At 41.6% G+C, this 18,153-nt stretch overlaps 1 protein-coding gene across 1 annotated transcript; it reads right to left on the bottom strand.

The window, feature by feature from the left end:
• Positions 1-2,164: 2,164 nt before the first annotated feature.
• LOC115202452 (5-hydroxytryptamine receptor 3A-like) lies at positions 2,165-17,163 on the bottom strand. Its single transcript, XM_029766605.1, has 8 exons — positions 16,789-17,163; positions 12,252-12,296; positions 12,030-12,139; positions 5,539-5,711; positions 5,251-5,414; positions 4,836-5,046; positions 2,875-3,033; positions 2,165-2,735 (listed from the first exon to the last, which is right to left on the bottom strand). The coding sequence occupies exons 1-8, from the start codon at positions 16,822-16,824 to the stop codon at positions 2,455-2,457; spliced, it is 1,179 nt and encodes a 392-aa protein (XP_029622465.1). The 5' UTR covers positions 16,825-17,163; the 3' UTR covers positions 2,165-2,454.
• Positions 17,164-18,153: the final 990 nt, after the last annotated feature.

The following is an 18,153-nucleotide window of genomic DNA, read 5'->3' as shown; positions in this document are numbered from 1 at the left end:
ATGTTTTTTCTACTTGCACGAACACACACACACTGATAAATCCGAACCATGGACAGCCACATCATATTTAGCTTACGTTGATTGGACTAAATCGTTTTTGGTTTCTTTTAGTTGTCTATGTATTAGACTAGGCATAGGTGATTTGATGATGTTGAAAGGTTGAAGTTGAAATGGTGCTAGAATAGTGGCGGCAACCTCTGTTTTCTTAGCGACTTGCGGTAACTCTTCATGGTTCTAAATCAATCATTTTTTAGTAGTCCGAACATATCAGAAACATTAACTTGCTTGACCATGCTGTAGGTCATGTAACTGTTTGTTTAATTCAATATGCTTTGTGACTTCACCGGACAGAAGTTGCTCTCTGGTTTTGTGATGAAACGAAGGTTGAATTTATTCAGCCACTGTGTCTTCTTATTGTCTCAGTGTTAGACCTATACAGTGCCTTCAGAAAGTATTCAGAACATTGACTTTTTCAGAATTTTGTTATGTTACAGCCCTATTCTAAAATGGACACAAAAACATCAAATCAGTCTACACACAATACCCATAATGACAAAACAAAAACAGGTTTTTAGAAATTTTTGAAAATGCATAAAAAATGTTTCAAAAATTAAAATCACATTTACATAAGTGTTCAGAACCTTTAATCTACTTTGTTGAAGCCCTTTTGGCAGCGATAACAGCCTTGAGGCTTCTTGGGTATGACGCAACAAGCTTGGCACACCTGTATTTGTGGAGTTTCTCCCATTCTTCTATGCAGATCCTCTCAAGCTCTGTCAGGTTGGATGAGGAGCGTTGCTGCACAGCTATTTTCAGTTCTCTCCAGAGATGTTCGATCAGGTTCAAGTCCAGGCTCTGGCTGGGCACCTCAAGGACATTCAGAGACTTGTCCTGAAGCCAATCCCGCGATGTCTTGGCTGTGTGCTTAGGGTCGCTGTCCTGTTGGAAGGTGAACCTTCGCCCCAGTTTGAGGTCCTGAGCACTCTGGAGAAGGTTTTCATCAAGGATCTCTCTGTACTTTTCTCCATTCATCTTTGCCTTCATACTGACTAGTCTCCCCGTCCCTGACGATTAAAAATATCCTCACAGCATAATGCTGCCACCACCATGCTTCACCGTAGGGATGGTGCCAGGTTTCCTCCAGACGTGACGCTTGTCATTCAGGCGAAACAGTCCAATCTTGGTTTCATCAGACCAAAGAAACGTGTTTCTCATGGTCTGAGAGTCTGTAGGTGCCTTTTGGCAAACTCCAAGCAGGCTGACATGTGCCTTTTACTGAGGAGTGGCTTCCGTCTGGCCACTCTACCATAAAGGCCTGATTGGTGGAGTGCTGCAGAGATGGTTGTCCTTCTGGAAGGTTCTCCCATCTCCATAGAGGAACTCTGGAGCTCTGTAAGAGTGACCATTGGGTTCGTGGTCATCCCACTGACCAATGACCTTCTCCCCATATTGCTCAGTTTGGCCGGGCCCAGCTCTAGGAAGAGTATTGCTGATTCCAAACTTCTTCCATGTTAGAATGATGGAGGCCACTGTGTTCTTGGGGACCTTCAATGCTGCAGAAATGTTTTGGTACCCTTCCTCCGATCTGTACCTTGATTCAGTCCTGTCTCGGAGCTCTACGGACAATTTCTTCGACCTCATGGCTTGGTTTTTTCTCTGACATGCACTGTCAACTGTGAGACCTTATATAGGCAGGTGTTTGCCTTTCCGTATCATGTCCAATCAATTGAATTTGCCACAGGTGGACTCCAATCAAGTTGTAGAAACATCTGAAGGATCAATGGAAGCAGGACGCACCTGAGCTAAATTTCGAGTGTCAAAGCAAAGGGTCTGAATACTTATGTCAATAGGGTATTTCAGTTTTTAATTTGTAATAAATTTGCAAACATTTCTAAAAACCTGTTATCACTTTGTCATTATGGGGTATTGTGTGTAGATTGATGAGAATTTTATACAAAAAATACATTTTAGAATAAAGCTGTAAAAAAAATCAAGGGGTCTGAATACTTTCCGAATGCACTGTATATCACGGTGGCAAGGCACACGAACTAACAGGTAATAGAGCAAACAACGCAATTATCACAACACATAGGTTGTAATATGATTTTGGGGGGGGGCTTGCCCATAGATGTTTCCCACGCACCGCTACTGGAAACAACTTAAAGAATGTTGCAAATAGTATTTTTTTAATTTCAGTTAGCTCAATGATAGACATGAACAATAGCCTTAACAACAGAAACAGTAGCCAAGTGAACCTAAGTCAGGTTAGGTAATGAAGTTAATGTAAAATATATTAAAAGCTTTAGTCTACAGGTCTTGCAGGGAAACAGCTATTTATAAAGAATAATTTATTGGAATTTACCAGTATTATTTACCATTAAGTACCAATATTGTGCATATAAGTAACCCAAAGAGCCTAAAAACCCTCATATATTGTAAATGCCCTGTGCATAGTTAGTGAAGCCACATGAAACTTATGAATAACAGAAAAATAATGGCAGTAATGAGATAAAGGCAAAAGTAAGCCTGGTCAATGCGTCTGGCCACTTTCTCCCAGTACCCAGGCTTCTTCTTGCCACATCTCACATTAACAGAGAACCATTCCTGCCGTACGTTCTGCACCTCCTTTAGGATCAGCTGCAGCAGGTAGGGGTTGTTCAGCCAGTCTCCATCGAGGTCCTTCTTGTTAAAGGTGTCCACCTTCTCCAGGCTGCTCTCAGCATCTCTCTGAGGCTCTAAAAAGAAAATTGGAAGGTTTTCTTGCAGTTTCTGGAGTCGAATCAATTGTGTTGGGGGTATTATATTCTACATCTATGGCCTCAGTAATGTCCTGGATCATAATCGATCTCTTATGAGAATAACAAAATATTTCACCTCTTCGGCATTCAGTCTCTTCTTGAGTCTCTTCACAGGTCTTAGCAGAGGTCTGGACGTCCTGATCAACCCTGCTGTCCATATCAATCAGGAAGCTCATCAGCATGGTCTCCAGGAGGCTGAGGCCCGTAAGGGCAAAGATTACGATGCAGTAAATAGCTGGAGAAAGGGAAATGTCAATTATATACAGTGGAAGTCGGAAGTTTACATACACTTAGGTTGGAGTCATTAAAACTTGTTTTTCAACCACTCCACATATTTCTTGTTAACAAACTATAGTTTTGGCAAGTCATTTAGGACATCTACTTTCTGCATGACAAAAGTAATTTTTCCAACAATTGTTTACAGACAGATTATTTCACTGTATCACAATTCCAGTGGGTCAGAAGTTTACATACACTAAGTTGACTGTGCCTACAAAAAGCTTGGAAAATTCCAGAAAAGTATGTCATGTCTTTAGAAGCTTCTGATAGGCTAATAGACATAATTTGAGTCAATTGGAGGTGTACCTGTGGATGTATTTCACGGCCTACCTTCAAACTCAGTGCCTCTATGCTTGACATCATGGGAAAATCAAAAGAAATCAGCCACGACTTCAGAAAATGAATGTAGACCTCCACAAGTCTGGTTCATCCTTGGGAGCAATTTCAAAATGCCTGAAGGTACCACGTTCATCTGTACAAACAATAGTACGCAAAAATAAACACCATGGGACCATGCAGCCGTCATACCGCTCCGGAAGGAGACTCGTTCTGTCTCCTAGAGATAAATGTACTTTGGTGCGAAAAGTGCAAATCAATCCCAGAACAACAGCAAAGGACCTCGTGAAGATGTTAGAGGAAACAGGTACAAAAGTATCTATATCCACAGTAAAGCGAGTCCTATATCGACATAACCTGAAAGGCCGCTCAGCAAGGAAGAAGCCACTGCTCCAAAACCGCCATAAAAAAAGACAGATTACGGTTTGCAACTGCACATGGGGACAAAGATCGTACTTTTTGGAGAAATGTCCTCTGGTCTGATGAAACAAAAATACTACTGTTTGGCCATAATGACCATCGTTATGTTTGGAGGAAAAAGGGGGAGGCTTGCAAGCCAAAGAACACCATCCCAACCGTGAAGCACGGGGTGGCAGCATCATGTTGTGGGGGTACTTTGCTGCAGGAGGGACTGGTGCACTTCACAAAATAGATGGCATCATGAGGATGGAAAATAACGTGGATATATTGAAGCAACATCTCAAGACATCAGTCAGGAATTTAAAGCTTGGTCGCAAATGGGTCTTCCAAATGGACAATGACCCCAAGCATACTTCCAAAGTTGTGGCAAAATGGCTTACGGGCAACAAAGTCAAGGTATTGGAGTGGCCATCACAAAGCCCTGACCTCAATCCTATAGAACATTTGTGGGCAGAACTGAAAAAGCGTGTGCGAGCAAGGAGGCCTACAATCCTGACTCAGTTACACCAGCTCTGTCAGGAGGAATGGGTCAAAATTCACCCAACTTATTGTGGCAAGCTTGTGGAAGGCTACTCAAAAAGTTTGACCCAGGTTAAACATTTTAAAGGCAATGCTACCAAATACTAATTGAGTGTATGTAAACTTCTGACCCACTGGCAATGTGATGAAAGAAATAAAAGCTGAAATAAATCACTCTCTACTATAATTATGACATTTCACATTCTTAAAATAATGTGGTGATCCTAACTGACCTAAGACAGGGAATTTTTACTAGGATTAAATGTTAGGAATTGTGAAAAACTGAGTTTAAATGTATTTGGCACTAAGGTGTATGTAAACTTCCGACCTTAACTGTAAAATGATAACACTTAGGAGATTATGGGGAAATACTCAGAATAAAGATGAGAATAAGACTGTGCAAATGACATAAGGCTAAATACAATGTGGAGGGGGGTTCTTGTATTTACCGTGCTGTAAACCTATAATGTGGTAACCTCTCACCTATCACTGGCAGGTTGTTTGCTGTGGAGGGCAGGATGTCATTGAGAATCAACAATAGGACAGAGATGGACAAGAGTATGGTCACTTTGAAGCCTAGCTTTTCCCCTTTAGCCTCACTGATGAAAAAGGAGGCCAAATCCAACACAAGAAAAAAGGCGATTGGTACCACAAGGTTGATTATATATAATAGTGGCCTCCTTCGTAAGGTGATCTGTATGGAAGGGGAAAAGGATCATATAAATTAGAATGCACAATAGACAAAAAAAATACTTATGAAAAATACTTAATATAATTATGAAAGGGACAAGTGTGATCCCTTCAGTTTGTATTAGTCTCTTGTAAATTATGAAATAGTCCTCACATAACAACAGTCATTCTATTTTTAAATCATGCTGTCATTTGCCTCAATTAATACCTTGTATATTAGCTGATGCCATTTTTCATCACCACCATAATTTAGTTCTTCCTCAGTCATAGCAATGCCCAGGAAGTCCCATTCATCCAGTGTAGTCATGCTCTCCCTAGCTATGTGGTTCACTGCAGTGGTGCTGGCGAATGCCCGCAATTTTATTTCTGATGCTGAAGAGAAAATATTTTGTTGATGTTACATGTTTGTATAGTACAGCCCTCTGAAAAGGAGATGAGAAAAAGGAGTTGATGAAAGAGGCTAAGGTACAAAGACACGTGTGTGAGGGGGGGTCACCTCTGTGTATCATGGACTTAAAGGTGATGCTGCAGCTCTGGGTGTCAAGGGGGAACCTATAAAGATCCATCTTGCAGGAAGTGGTTAGCCGGCGCTGGTCAATCACTTGAGCTAACCAATTATGATGCAACTGGACATATGGGCTCAATATGGTACTACTTGTATCAGAGATGCTGAAAGTGCAGACAAAGACATATCAGTATTTGGCCACTGTAAGAATTTACTTTCTTTACCAAGGAAGACAATGATATGTTACTTCTGAATAACATCAAAGCTTGTTTTTTTTATTTCACCTTTATTTAACCAGGTAGGCCAGTTGAGAACAAGTTCTCATTTACAACTGCGACCTGGCCAAGATAAAGCAAAGCAGTGTGACACATACAACAACACAGAGTTACACATGGAATAAACAAACTTACAATCCATAACATAATAGAAAAGTATATATACAGTGTGTGCAAATGAGGTAAGATAAGGGAGGTATGGCAATAAATAGGCCATAGTGGCGAAATAATTACAATTTAGCAATTAAACACTTGCGTGATAGATGTGCAGAAGATGAATGTGCAAGTGGAGATACTGGGGTGCAAAGGAGCAAAAAAATAACAGTATGGGGATGAGGTAGTTGGATGGACTATTTACAGATCGGCTATGTACAGGTGCAGTGATCTGTGAGCTGTTCTGACAGCTGGTGCTTAAAGTTAGAGAGGGAGATATGAGTCTCCAGCTTCAGTGATTTTTGCAATTCGTTCCAGTCATTGGCAGCAGAGAACTGGAAGGAAAGGCGGCCAAAGGAGGAATTGGCTTTGGGGGTGACCAGTGAAATATACCTGCTGGAGAGCGTGCTATGGGTGGGTGCTGCTATGGTGACCAGTGAGCTGAGATAAGGTGGGGATTTACCTAGCAAAGACTTATAGATGACCTGGAGCCAGTGGGTTTGGTGACGAATATGAAGCAAGGGCCAGCCAACGAGAGCATACAGGTCGCAGTGGTAGGTAGTATATGTGGCTTTGGTGACAAAACAGATGGCACTGTGAAGGACTGCATTCAATTTGCTGAGTAGAGTGTTGGAGGCTATTTTGTAAATGACATCGCCAAAGTCGAGGATCGGTAGGATGGTCAGTTTTACGAGGGTATGTTTGGCAGCATGAGTGAAGGATGCTTTGTTGCGAAATAAGAAGCCAATTCTAGATTTAATTTTGGATTGGAGATGCTTAATGTGAGTCTGGAAGGAGAGTTTACAATCTAACCAGACACCTAGGTATTTGTAGTTGTCCACATATTCTAAGTCAGAACCATCCAGAGTAGTGATGCTGGACGGGCGGGCAGGTGCGGGCAGCGTTCGGTTGAAGAGCATGCATTTAGCTTTACTTGCATTTAAGAGCAGTTGGAGGCCACGGAAGGAGAGTTGTATTGCATTGAAGCTCGTCTGGATATTAGTTAACACAGTGTCCAAAGAAGGGCCAGAAGTATACAGAATGGTGTCATCTGCATAGAAGTGGATCAGAGAATCACCAGCAGCAAGAGCGACATAATTGATGTATACAGAGAAAAGAGTCGGCCCGAGAATTGAACCCTGTGGCACCCCCATAGAGATGGACAACAGGCCCTCCGATTTAACACACTGAAGTCTGAGAAGTAGTTGGTGAACCAGGCGAGGCAGTCATTTGAGAAACCAAGGCTGTTGAGTCTGCCGATAAGAATGTGGTGATTGACAGAGTCGAAAGCCTTGGCCAGGTTGATGAATACAGCTGCACAGTATTGTCTCTTATCCATGGCAGTTATGATATCGTTTAGGACCTTGAGCGTGGCTGAGGTGCACCCATGACCAGCTCGGAAACCAGATTGCATAGTGGAGAAGGTACGGCGGGATTCAAAATGGTCGGTGATCTGTTTGTTAACTTGGCCTTCGAAGACTTTAGAAAGGCAGGGTAGGATAGATATAGGTCTGTAACAGTTTGGGTCAAGAGTGTCTCCCCCTTTGAAGAGGGGGATGACTGTTGCAGATTTCCAATTTTTGGGGATCTCAGACGATACGAAAGAGAGGTTGAACAGGCTAGTAATAGGGGTTGCAACAATTGCTGCGATTAATTTTAGAAAGAGAGGGTCCAGATTGTCTAGCCCGGCTGATTTGTAGGGGTCCAGATTTTGCAGCTCTTTCAGAACATCGGCTATCTGGATTTGGGTGAAGGAGAAATGGGTGACGCTTGGGCAAGTTGCTGTGGGGGGTGCAGGGCTGTTGACCGGGGTAGGGGTAGCCAGGTGGGAAGCATGGCCAGCCGTAGAAAAATGCTTATTGAAATTCTCAATTATCGTGGATTTATTGGTGGTGACAGTGCTTCCTAGCCTCAGTACAGTGGGCAGCTGGGAGGAGGTGCTCTTATTCTCCATGGACTTTACAGTGTCCCAGAACTTTTTGGAGTTTGTGCTACAGGATGCAAATTTCTGTTTGAAAAACCTAGCCTTTGCTTTCCTAACTGCCTGTGTATATTGGTTCCTAATTTCCCTGGAAAGTTGCATATCGTGGGGGCTATTTGATGCTAATGCAGTACATCACAGGATGTTTTTGTGCTGGTCAAGGGTAGTCAGGTCTGGAGTGAACCAAGGACTATATCTGTTCCTGGTTCTACATTTTTTGAATGGGGCATGCTTATTTAAGAAGAAAGCACTTTTATAGAATAACCAGGCATCCTCTACTAACGGAATGAGGTCAATATCCTTCCAGGATACCCGGGCCAGGTCGATTAGAAAGGCCTGCTCGCTGAAGTGTTTTAGGGAGCATTTGACAGTGATGAGGGGTGGTCGTTTGACCGCAGAGCTATTACGGACGCAGGCAATGAGGCAGTGATCGCTGAGATCCTGGTTGATGACAGCAGAGGTGTATTTGGAGGGCAGGTTGGTTAGGATAATATCTATGAGGGTGCCCATGTTTACAGATTTGGGGTTGTACCTGGTAGGTTCATTGATAATGTGTGTGAGATTGAGGGCATCTATCTTAGATTATAGGACGGCCGGAAGCATGTCCCAGTTTTGGTGACCTAACAGCACGAGCTCTGAAGATAGATGGGGGGCAATCAATTCACATATGGTGTCCAGGGCACAACTGGGGGCAGAAGGTGGTCTATAGCAAGTGGCAACAGTGAGAGACTTGTTTCTGGAAAGGTGTATTTTTAAAAGTAGAAGCTCAAATTGTTTGGGCACAGACCTGGATAGTATGACAATAGATTGCAACTCCACCCCTTTGGCAGTTCTATCTTGTCTGAAAATGTCGTAGTTAGGGATGAAAAATTCAGAGTTTTTGGTGGCTTTCCTAAGCCAGGATTCAGACACGGCTAGGACATCCGGGTTGGCAGAGTGTGCTAAAGCAGTGAATGAAACAAACTTAGAGAGGAGGCTTCTACTGTTAACATGCATGAAACCAAGGCTTTTACGGTTACAGAAGTCAACAAATGAGAGAGCCTGGGGAATGGGAGTGGAGCTAGGCCCTGCAGGTTCTGGATTAACCTCTACATCACCAGAGGAACAGAGGGATAAGGGTACGGCTAAAGGCTATAAGAACTGGTTGTCTAGTGTGTTCGGAATAGAGAGTAAAAGGAGCAGGTTTCTGGGCACGGAAAAATGGATTCAAGGCATAATGTACAGACAAGGTTATGGTAGGATGTGATTACAGTGAAGGTAAACCTAGGCATTGAGTGACGATGAGAGAGGTATTGTCTCTAGAGACACCATTTAAAACAGGTGAGGTCACTGCATGTGTGGGAGGTGGAAGAAAAGGGTTAGCTAAGGCAGGGCTGGAGGCTCTACAGTGAAATAAGACAAGAATCACTAACCAAAACAGCAATGGACAAGACATATTGTCATTAGGGAGAGGCATGCGTATCCGAGTGATCATGGAGTCTAGGGAGTAGCTAGGCGGGCTGGAGACACGGACGATTCAGACAGCTAGCCGGGGCTAGCAGAAGGACCTTAGGGGGAAGTCGTGACGGAAGAGTCAGTTGTAGCCCCCTCGGGCGGTTACGTCCGCAGACCAGTCGTGATGGATCGGCAGGGCTCCGTGTAGTAAAAGGGTCCAGGCCAATTGGCAAAATAGGTATTGTAGCCCAAGTAAATTGGCTGATGGACCTCTTCAACTAACAGTCCGATATGCTCTAGATGGCTAGCAGATGGGCATTCAGGGGACGTCGCGACGGAGGAGCCTGTTGAAAACCCCCTCGGGCGGATTACGTCGGTAGACCAGTTGTGAAGGATCGGCGGGGCTCCGTATCGGTAGTAAAAGGGGTCCAGGCCAATTGGCAAAATAGGTATTGTAGCCCAAGAGTGGCTGATGGACCTCTTCAGCTACTATGAAGGACGTAAAATTAAAAGATTTACAAAATTACAACATTATATAAAACATCTAATGGGGCAATTGGTAAAGGAAGAAAAGTTCAGAAGTATAGTTCAGTGGGACAGTGCGAAGGCAAAAAAGGTTGTTAATCTAATCCCAGACTGAGATCCGGTTTCAAAGGACACCAAACAGACTTTTCATAAAAGCAGCTTTGTATTTTTCCCCTGAAACAGCGCATTAAACACACAGATATGGGGTTCTCGTATTCAGCTCCAATGCCCATTGTTTGTTCCCTACAAAGGCTAGCTGAAAGATGATAACTTTTATCAGTATATCATCATGGTTTCTATGGTTGACAATCAACTACAAATAATCCAATCAAAGTGTATTTGTTCTGTACACAGATTAGCAGTCGTGTAACGTCTACTCCCGCTCCGGCGCTCGACGTTGCCAGTTTACTAACCACCGGTCCTGGCAACCCATCATTATGCACACCTGACAACCATTATTACGCACACCTGCGCCCCATCATTATGCCCACCTGGACTTTATCACTACCCTGATTACTTCCCCTATATCTGTCACTCTGTAGTTTTTCCTCACCAGGCAGTATTGTTTCTGTTTTCATGTCAGACGCTTCGCTTGTTTTGTATCGCGCCATGTTCGTTTATATCAAACTCACCAGCTGCACCTGCGTCTCCATAACAGGACGTTCAAGCAGGTGCAGCAAAATGCTTGTGTTTCTAGCTCCAGCAATGCAGCAAATATCTAGCAGGACAAAACTAATACACAAAAAGAAACAATAAATTAAGATATCAGATCGAGCAATATCGAAAAGGGCAATGTCAGAGTTCGGAAAATAAAGACCTGGTGTGTAGACAGTATGAACAATAAATGTAGGAAAAATGTATGTACAGCAGTAGTTAAATGGATGAGCTATGTTGATAATACAGTACTTATAAAGCAAGTTCATTTTATCTGAGAAATTAAGTTAACAAAATAATGTTGCAAGAATGTTCATCTTATCTGTTTCTAATCACAACATTTTTTGACCAATACACATTATGAAACATAATTTAAGTGACCAGTGTTCAATGACTATGTACTTAGGGAAGCAGTCTCTAAGGTGCATGGTAGAGTACCCTGTGGTAGCCGGCTAGGTGCAGGGCAAGGTACTGGGCGGAGGCCGTCTAGTGATAACTGTTTAGTAGTCTGATGGCCTGGAGAAAGAAGCTGTTTTTTAGTCTCTCGGTCCCAGCTTTGATGCACCTGTACTGTCTCCGCCTGCTAGAAGGTAGCGGACGAATAGGTCGTGGCTCGGGTGGCTGAGGTCCTCGATTATCCTCTTGACCTTCCTATGACACCAGGTGTTGTAGATGTCCTGGAGGCAGTGTGCCCTCAGTGAAGTGTTGGGCTGACCACACCACCCTCTGGAGAGCCCTGCGGTTGTGGGTGGTGCAGTTGCCATACCAGGCAGTGATACAGCCTGACAGAATGCTCTCAATGGTGCATCTGTAGAAGTTCTTAACGGTCTTAGGGGACGAGCCAAATTTCTCCAGCCTCATGAGGTTGAAGAGGCACTGTTGCGCCTTCTTCACCACAGTGTCGGTGTGGAGGGACCATTTCAGGTCCTCAGTGATATCCACGCTGAAGAACTTGAAGCTTTTGATCCGCTCTATTGAGGCCCCGTCCATGTGGATGGGGGCGATCTCTCTCGGTCATCTCCACGATCAGCTCCTTCGTTTTGTTGAGGGAGAGGTTCATTTTCCTTGCACCGCTCCACCAGGGCTCTCACCTCCTCCCTGTAGGCTGTCTCGTCGTTGTTGGACGACAGCAATGAAAGATACAGCAACGACAGGTGTTTTTTTGGCATGCTATGTTATGTAATATATACTGTGTAGTAGGAGCACTTTTAGTGTTATTTGACCCCTTATCAAACATACAAATTGTGGAAACTATGATAAACGGTATTTCATTGTGATGGACTGTACATAAAGGCTAACGATGAAGTAGAGAAGGATCACTTTGTTATCAAGTTATAGTATAATTACAAAGCTATTCAAATGCATTTCATTTTAAGGAAACAGAAGGGGGAAAAAAATCTATCCATAGTGAAAATGTGTTGACTGCTGAAATATTACTGAGACTTATGAATGGTACTCACTCTTCTTGGATACCTATATCTGGTATCCAGACCCGTTCTCTTGGAACAGTCATTTTTGAAATTCCGCAAAATTCCTTTGGTTCCCAAGCTATGAAGTAATTCACCCAGGCCTGTACATAATACAGGAGTTAAGAAAGTAAAGGTACATGAAAATCAATTATCACAACAGGCCATAAGGGAAATAAATAGGAGTGAATAAATATCAACAACATCTGTACTTACTGTTGAGATTAAGACATAGCTGGTGAAAGTTGAGGACTTCTCATTCTGCAGACAATCAAAAATGAATAAATTCAAATTGATGTACAGGTAACTGCCAAAATAAAGGAAACACCAACATAAAGTGTCTTATTAGGGCGTTAGGCCACCACGAGCCAGAACAGTTTAAATGCATCTTGGAATAGATTCTATAAGTGTCTGAAACTCTATTGGAGGGATGCAACACAATTCTTCCACAATAAATCTAATTTGGTGTTTTGTTGATGGTGGTGTAAAATTCTGTCTCAGGCGCCGCTTCAGAATCTCCCTTAAGTGTTCAATTGGGTTGAGATCTGGTGACTGAGACGGCTTGGCATGACATATGGTTTACATCATTTTCATGCTCATCAAACCATTCAGTGACCACTAATGTCCATTGTCATCCTATGGGGGCATATTCATGGTAGCCATAATATTGGCCTGCCCAGTATTTTTATACATGGCCCCAAGCGTGATGGGATATTAATTGTTTAATTAACTCAGGAACCATACCTGTGTGGAAACACCTGCTTTCAAAATACTTTGTATTCCTCATTTACTCAAGTGTTTCCATTATTTTGTCAGTTACCTATAAGTGGTGGTAGTAGTACATACACTCTTAGAAAAAAGGGTTCCAAAAGGGTTCTTCGGCTGTCTCCATAGGAGAACCCTTTTTGGTTCCAGGTAGAACTCTCTGTGGAAAGGGCTCTACATGGAACCCTCTAAGGAAATGGTTCTACCTGAAACCAAAAGGGTTCTTCAAAGGGTTCTCCTATGGGGACAGCCAAAGAACCCTTTTAGGTTCTAGATAGCACTTTTTTCCCCTAAGAGTGTACCATGTATATGTACTAACAGAAATGCAATTGCACACTTCCTAACAAACTGCTGACATTATTGAAATAACCACATTAAGCTATAAACACTACAGTACCATATACTGCAGGCCTTTTTGTTTTTCATCTAAAACATTTTTGAGCTCTTGTTTTTTGAGGTTTGGGGATAACAAATTATTATCCAATCATAGTCTTTTGTACCCCCAGCCTACAATGTAATTTGTTGACTCGGGGCAACATTGCAGTATTAAAGGGTAGGAAAATATGTTGTTTTACTATTTATTTGTAATATTTGTTAAAAGCAAGTATTGACTTAACTTTAGATTGGCCTACACACAACACCCCATAATGTCAAAGTGGAATTATGTTTTTTGATTTTTTTACAAATGAGAAGCTGAAATGTCTTGAGTGATTAAGTATTCATCCACTTTGTTATGGCAAGCCTAAATAAGTTCAGGAATAAAAATGTGCTCAACCAGTCACATAAGCATAGATTCACTCTGTGTGCAATACTAGTGTTTAACATGATTTTAGAATGACTACCTCATCTCTGAACCCCACACATATAATTATCTGTCTAGCAGTGAATTTCAAACACAGATTAAACCACAAAGACCAGGGAGGTTTTCAAACTCTCCCAAAGAAGGGCACCTATTGGTAGATGGGTAAAAAAAAAAATCAAAAGCAGAGATTGAATATTCCTTGAGCATGGTGAAGTTAATAATTCAAGTTTGGATGGTGTATCAATACACCCAGTCACTACAAAGATACAGGCATCCTTCCTAACTCAGTTGCCGGAGAGCAAGGAAACCGCTCAGGGATTTCACCATGAGGCCAATAGTGACTTTAAAACAGTTAGAAAGTTTAATGGCTGTGATAGGAAAAAACTGAGGATGGATCAACAACATTGTAGTTACTCCACAATCCTAACCTAACTAACAGAGTGAAAAGAAGGAAGCCTGTACAGAATAGAAATATTCCTAACATGCATCCTGTTTGTAACAAAGCAATTCACTTTTTGTCCTCAATACAAAGCCTTTTGTTTGGGGCAAATCCAATACATTGCTGAGTACCACTCTCCATATTTTCAAACATAGCGGTGGCTGCATCATGTTATGGGTATGCTTGTAATCGTTAAACACTTGGGAGTTTTTCAGGATAAAAAAATAAACAGAATGGAGCTAAGCACAAGCAAAATCCTGGAGTAAAATCTGGTTCAGTCGGCTTTCCACCAGACACTGGGAGATGAATTCACCTTTCAGCAGGACAATAACCTAAAACACAAGGCCAAATCTACACTGGAGTTGCTTACCAAGAAGACACTGAATGTTCCTAAGTGGCTGAGTTACAGTTTTAACTGAAATCTACTTGAAAATCTATGGCAACACCTGAAAATGGTTGTCTAGCAATAGTCAACAACTAATTTGACAGAGCTTGAAAGATTTTGAAAATAATAAAATGGGCTAATGTTGCACAATCCAGGTGTGGAAACCTCTTAGATTTACCAAGAAAGACTCACAGCTGTAATCGCTGCCAAAGGTGATTCTAAATATGTATTGACTCAGGGGGTTGAATATGTATCTAACAAAGATATATGTGTTTTCTTTCTCATAAAGTTTTTATTGTTCTTCCACTGACAGAGTATTTTGTGTAGATTGTTGACAAAAAAAATGACATTTAAATCCATTTTAATCCCACTTTGTAACAACAAAATGTAGAAAAAGTCAAGGGGTGTGAATACTTGAAGGCACTGTATAGATTACGTAGTCATAATACATAAATTACTGAAAAAAATGGAAATACTTCTCTCCTTATACATGAGCATGTGTCTCTCCTGTAAGACAACTTGTATGGATGATCCTCCAAGTGTTGAATCAAACATAGGTCTCTTTCCAGGCCTACTATATTGCATCAACCAACGGTTGTATGCCATGTTATCAACTGCACAGTTGGGTATCAGATTGATATCATTATTTATATTAATTATTGATATATTATCAATATTATTATTATACTTTATATTAATTGTTGATATACTATAATATTGATATCAACATATCATATTTTTATACTGTTTACTCACTGTGTATGTATATGTATGTATATACAGTCGTGGCCAAAAGTTGAGAATGACACAAATATTAATTTTCACAAAGTCTGCTGCCTCAGTTTGTATGATTGCAATTTGCATATACTCCAGAATGTTATGAAGAGTGATAAGATAAATTGCAATTAATTGCAAAGTCCCTCTTCGCCATGCAAATGAACTGAATCCCAAAAAAACATTACCACTGCATTTCAGCCCTGCCACAAAAGGACCAGCTGACATCATGTCAGTGATTCTCTCGTTAACACAGGTGTGAGTGTTGACGAGGACACGGCTGGAGATCACTTTGTCATGCTGATTGAGTTTGAATAACAGACTGGAAGCTTCAAAAGGAGGGTGGTGCTTGGAATCATTGTTCTTCCTCTGTCAATCATGGTTACCTGCAAGGAAACACGTGCCATCCTCATTGCTTTGCACAAAAAGGGCTTCACAGGCAAGGATATTGCTGCCAGTAAGATTGCACCTAAATCAACCATTTATCGGATCATCAAGAACTTCAAGGAGAGAGGTTCAATTGTTGTGAAGAAGGCTTCAGGGCGCCCAAGAAAGTCCAGCAAGTGCCAGGACCGTCTCCTAAAGTTGATTCATCTGCGGGATCGGGGCACCACCAGTACAGAGCTTGCTCAGGAATGGCAGCAGGCAGGTGTGAGTGCATCTGCACGCACAATGAGGCGAAGACTTTTGGAGGATGGCCTGGTGTCAAGAAGGGCAGCAAAGAAGCCACTTCTCTCCAGGAAAAACATCAGGAACAGACTGATATTCTGCAAAAGGTACAGGAATTGGACTGCTGAGGACTGGGGTTAAGTCATTTTCTCTGATGAATCCCCTTTCCGATTGTTTGGGGCATCCAGGAAAAAAAACTTGTCTGGAGAAGACAAGGTGAGTGCTACCATCAGTCCTGTGTCATGCCAACAGTAAAGCACCCTGAGACCATTCATGTGTGGGGTTGCTTCTCAGCCAAGGGAGTGGGCTCACTCACAATTTTGCCTAAGAACACAGCCATGAATAAAGAATGGTATCAACATATCCTCCGAGAGCAACTTCTCCCAACTATCCAGGAACAGTTTGGTGACAAACAATGCCTTTTCCAGCATGATGGAGCACCTTGCCATAAGGCAAAAGTGATAACTAAGTGGCGCGGGGAACAAAACATCAATATTTTGGGTCCATGGCCAGGAAACTCCCCAGACCTTAATCCCATTGAGAACTTGTGGTCATCCTCAAGAGGTGGGTGGACAAACAAAAACCCACAAATTCTTACAAACTCCAAGCATTGATTATGCAAGAATGGGCTGCCATCAGTCAGGATGTAATTGTAATTGTCAATAAAAGCCTTTGACACTTATGAAATGCTTGTAATTATTCCATAGTAACATCTGACAAATATCTAAAAGACACTGAAGCAGCAGACTTTGTGAAAATTAATATTTGTAATTCTCAAAACTTTTGGCCACGACTGTATGTATGTATGTATGTATGTATGTATGTGTATATATATATATATATATATATTAGTTGCAGAGTTTCAGGGCAGAGATCACTCAACAAAATGTTGGCAGAGGGTTGAAAGACAAACACTTACCAAATCCATAATACCAAACAGAATCATGTCTACCATAACTAGTGTAGAATTGGTCCAGTGCACCACAGGCCGCAGACCTGTTGTACTTTCATTTGTCTGTGACAGACCCAAGTGATCCTGAAGACGATGATAGGAACAGTCCTCCGTAGTGGAGACGCCACCTGCTTAGGAGAGTAGACCCTACCTTAGATTACAGAAGACATGGATCACAACTGATACAAATAGTGGCACAGTGGATGGGTTATTCGTACGTGGTAGAATATGGGACTCATACGCAAGTTCCATTTTCAATAATGTGCCAAAAAATGTATTATTTCTTAGAAGCCAAAGACAAACAAGGAGAAAGGGGAGCTGAGAGAAATCAAAAATGAGAACTCACCCATTAGAGTGAGTGAACACAGAAGCCACAGAGTGCTCATTGCTGTATGTTTAGGCTCACAGGTCCAGCAGAATGGTGTCCAAGTGGGAGAGGGCTGTGTTTTATATGTGTGTGAGAACATTGTGAGTGTGGCCCAATCACGTGGCTAGTTGACTTTACTCAGGGCCATTGTCAGAGGTACAGAGTGTTCAAGCCAAAACCTTCGTGGTCATTCCACAAATTCAGTGCCATTTGAGAAGTGTAACTTAGTCAAATTATTTTGTTGATTTCACCTCATTTTAACAATCTGTCATAAAGAGCACATGTTCAACTTCATAAAACATGTTTTCCCATCTCAAGAAGTTAAATAAATGACTAGAGTAAGTGCTTACTAAGGGCTAAAAAAAAGTAACAGGTTGGACCGTAACAGGGTTTAAAATGTATTTTTAAATCAGCCATAAATCCCGATGTGACGGGAATGGAAGCTTGTTGTGTGAAACAGGGACTAGCAATTAAATGTAAGCTTCACAAAAATGAAATTGTAAAAAATTGTCTAGCCTGTCTATGGGTAACAGGGTTGACATGTTATGTTCAACCCACTCAGTTTTCCACCACAAATGGCAAATGTTTCTTTTTTTTTCTTTTTTTAAAGGAATAGTTTCACCATATTAAAAATGAGAGTTCAGTTCACATAAGGTTGACCTGTTAAGTGAAATAAATCAGATTAAATAAATCATAATCTTCAGAAATGACTTCATCAAAGCAACAAAATAACTAGGGCTTTACAATGATGGTGGAAACATGGAGATATTTTGGGATTAAAATCTTCCTAGAAGTAGCACAGGGTTGATGCTGAATTTTGGCACTTTAGCAAGCCTTTCTTCATATTAATTGAATTCTCCATGCGGTCTATATTAAGGGCACTTCATTTAATAGAACATGCTGTTAAAATGCAATATTGGTGCACAATTTCTACTTAAAATATCAAAAGGATGCAAAAGGCACTT

The sequence above is a fragment of the Salmo trutta genome, chromosome 1, assembly GCF_901001165.1.
Source record: "Salmo trutta chromosome 1, fSalTru1.1, whole genome shotgun sequence".
In the NCBI taxonomy this organism is placed as follows: Eukaryota; Metazoa; Chordata; class Actinopteri; order Salmoniformes; family Salmonidae; genus Salmo; species Salmo trutta.
Note: the sequence above shows the minus strand (reverse complement) of the source record. Positions and strands in the feature narration are given on the sequence as shown.

Bases quoted from the DNA above. Each gene is read 5' to 3' on its own strand.
- LOC115202452 (XM_029766605.1), bottom strand. From the start codon at position 16,824: ATGGTAGACATGATTCTGTTTGGTATTATGGATTTG. The intron at 12,297-16,788 runs GTAAGTGTTTGT...GATTGTCTGCAG, and splicing joins TGTTTGGTATTATGGATTTG to AATGAGAAGTCCTCAACTTT. The intron at 3,034-4,835 runs GTGAGAGGTTAC...CCCTTTCTCCAG, and splicing joins AAACAACCTGCCAGTGATAG to CTATTTACTGCATCGTAATC.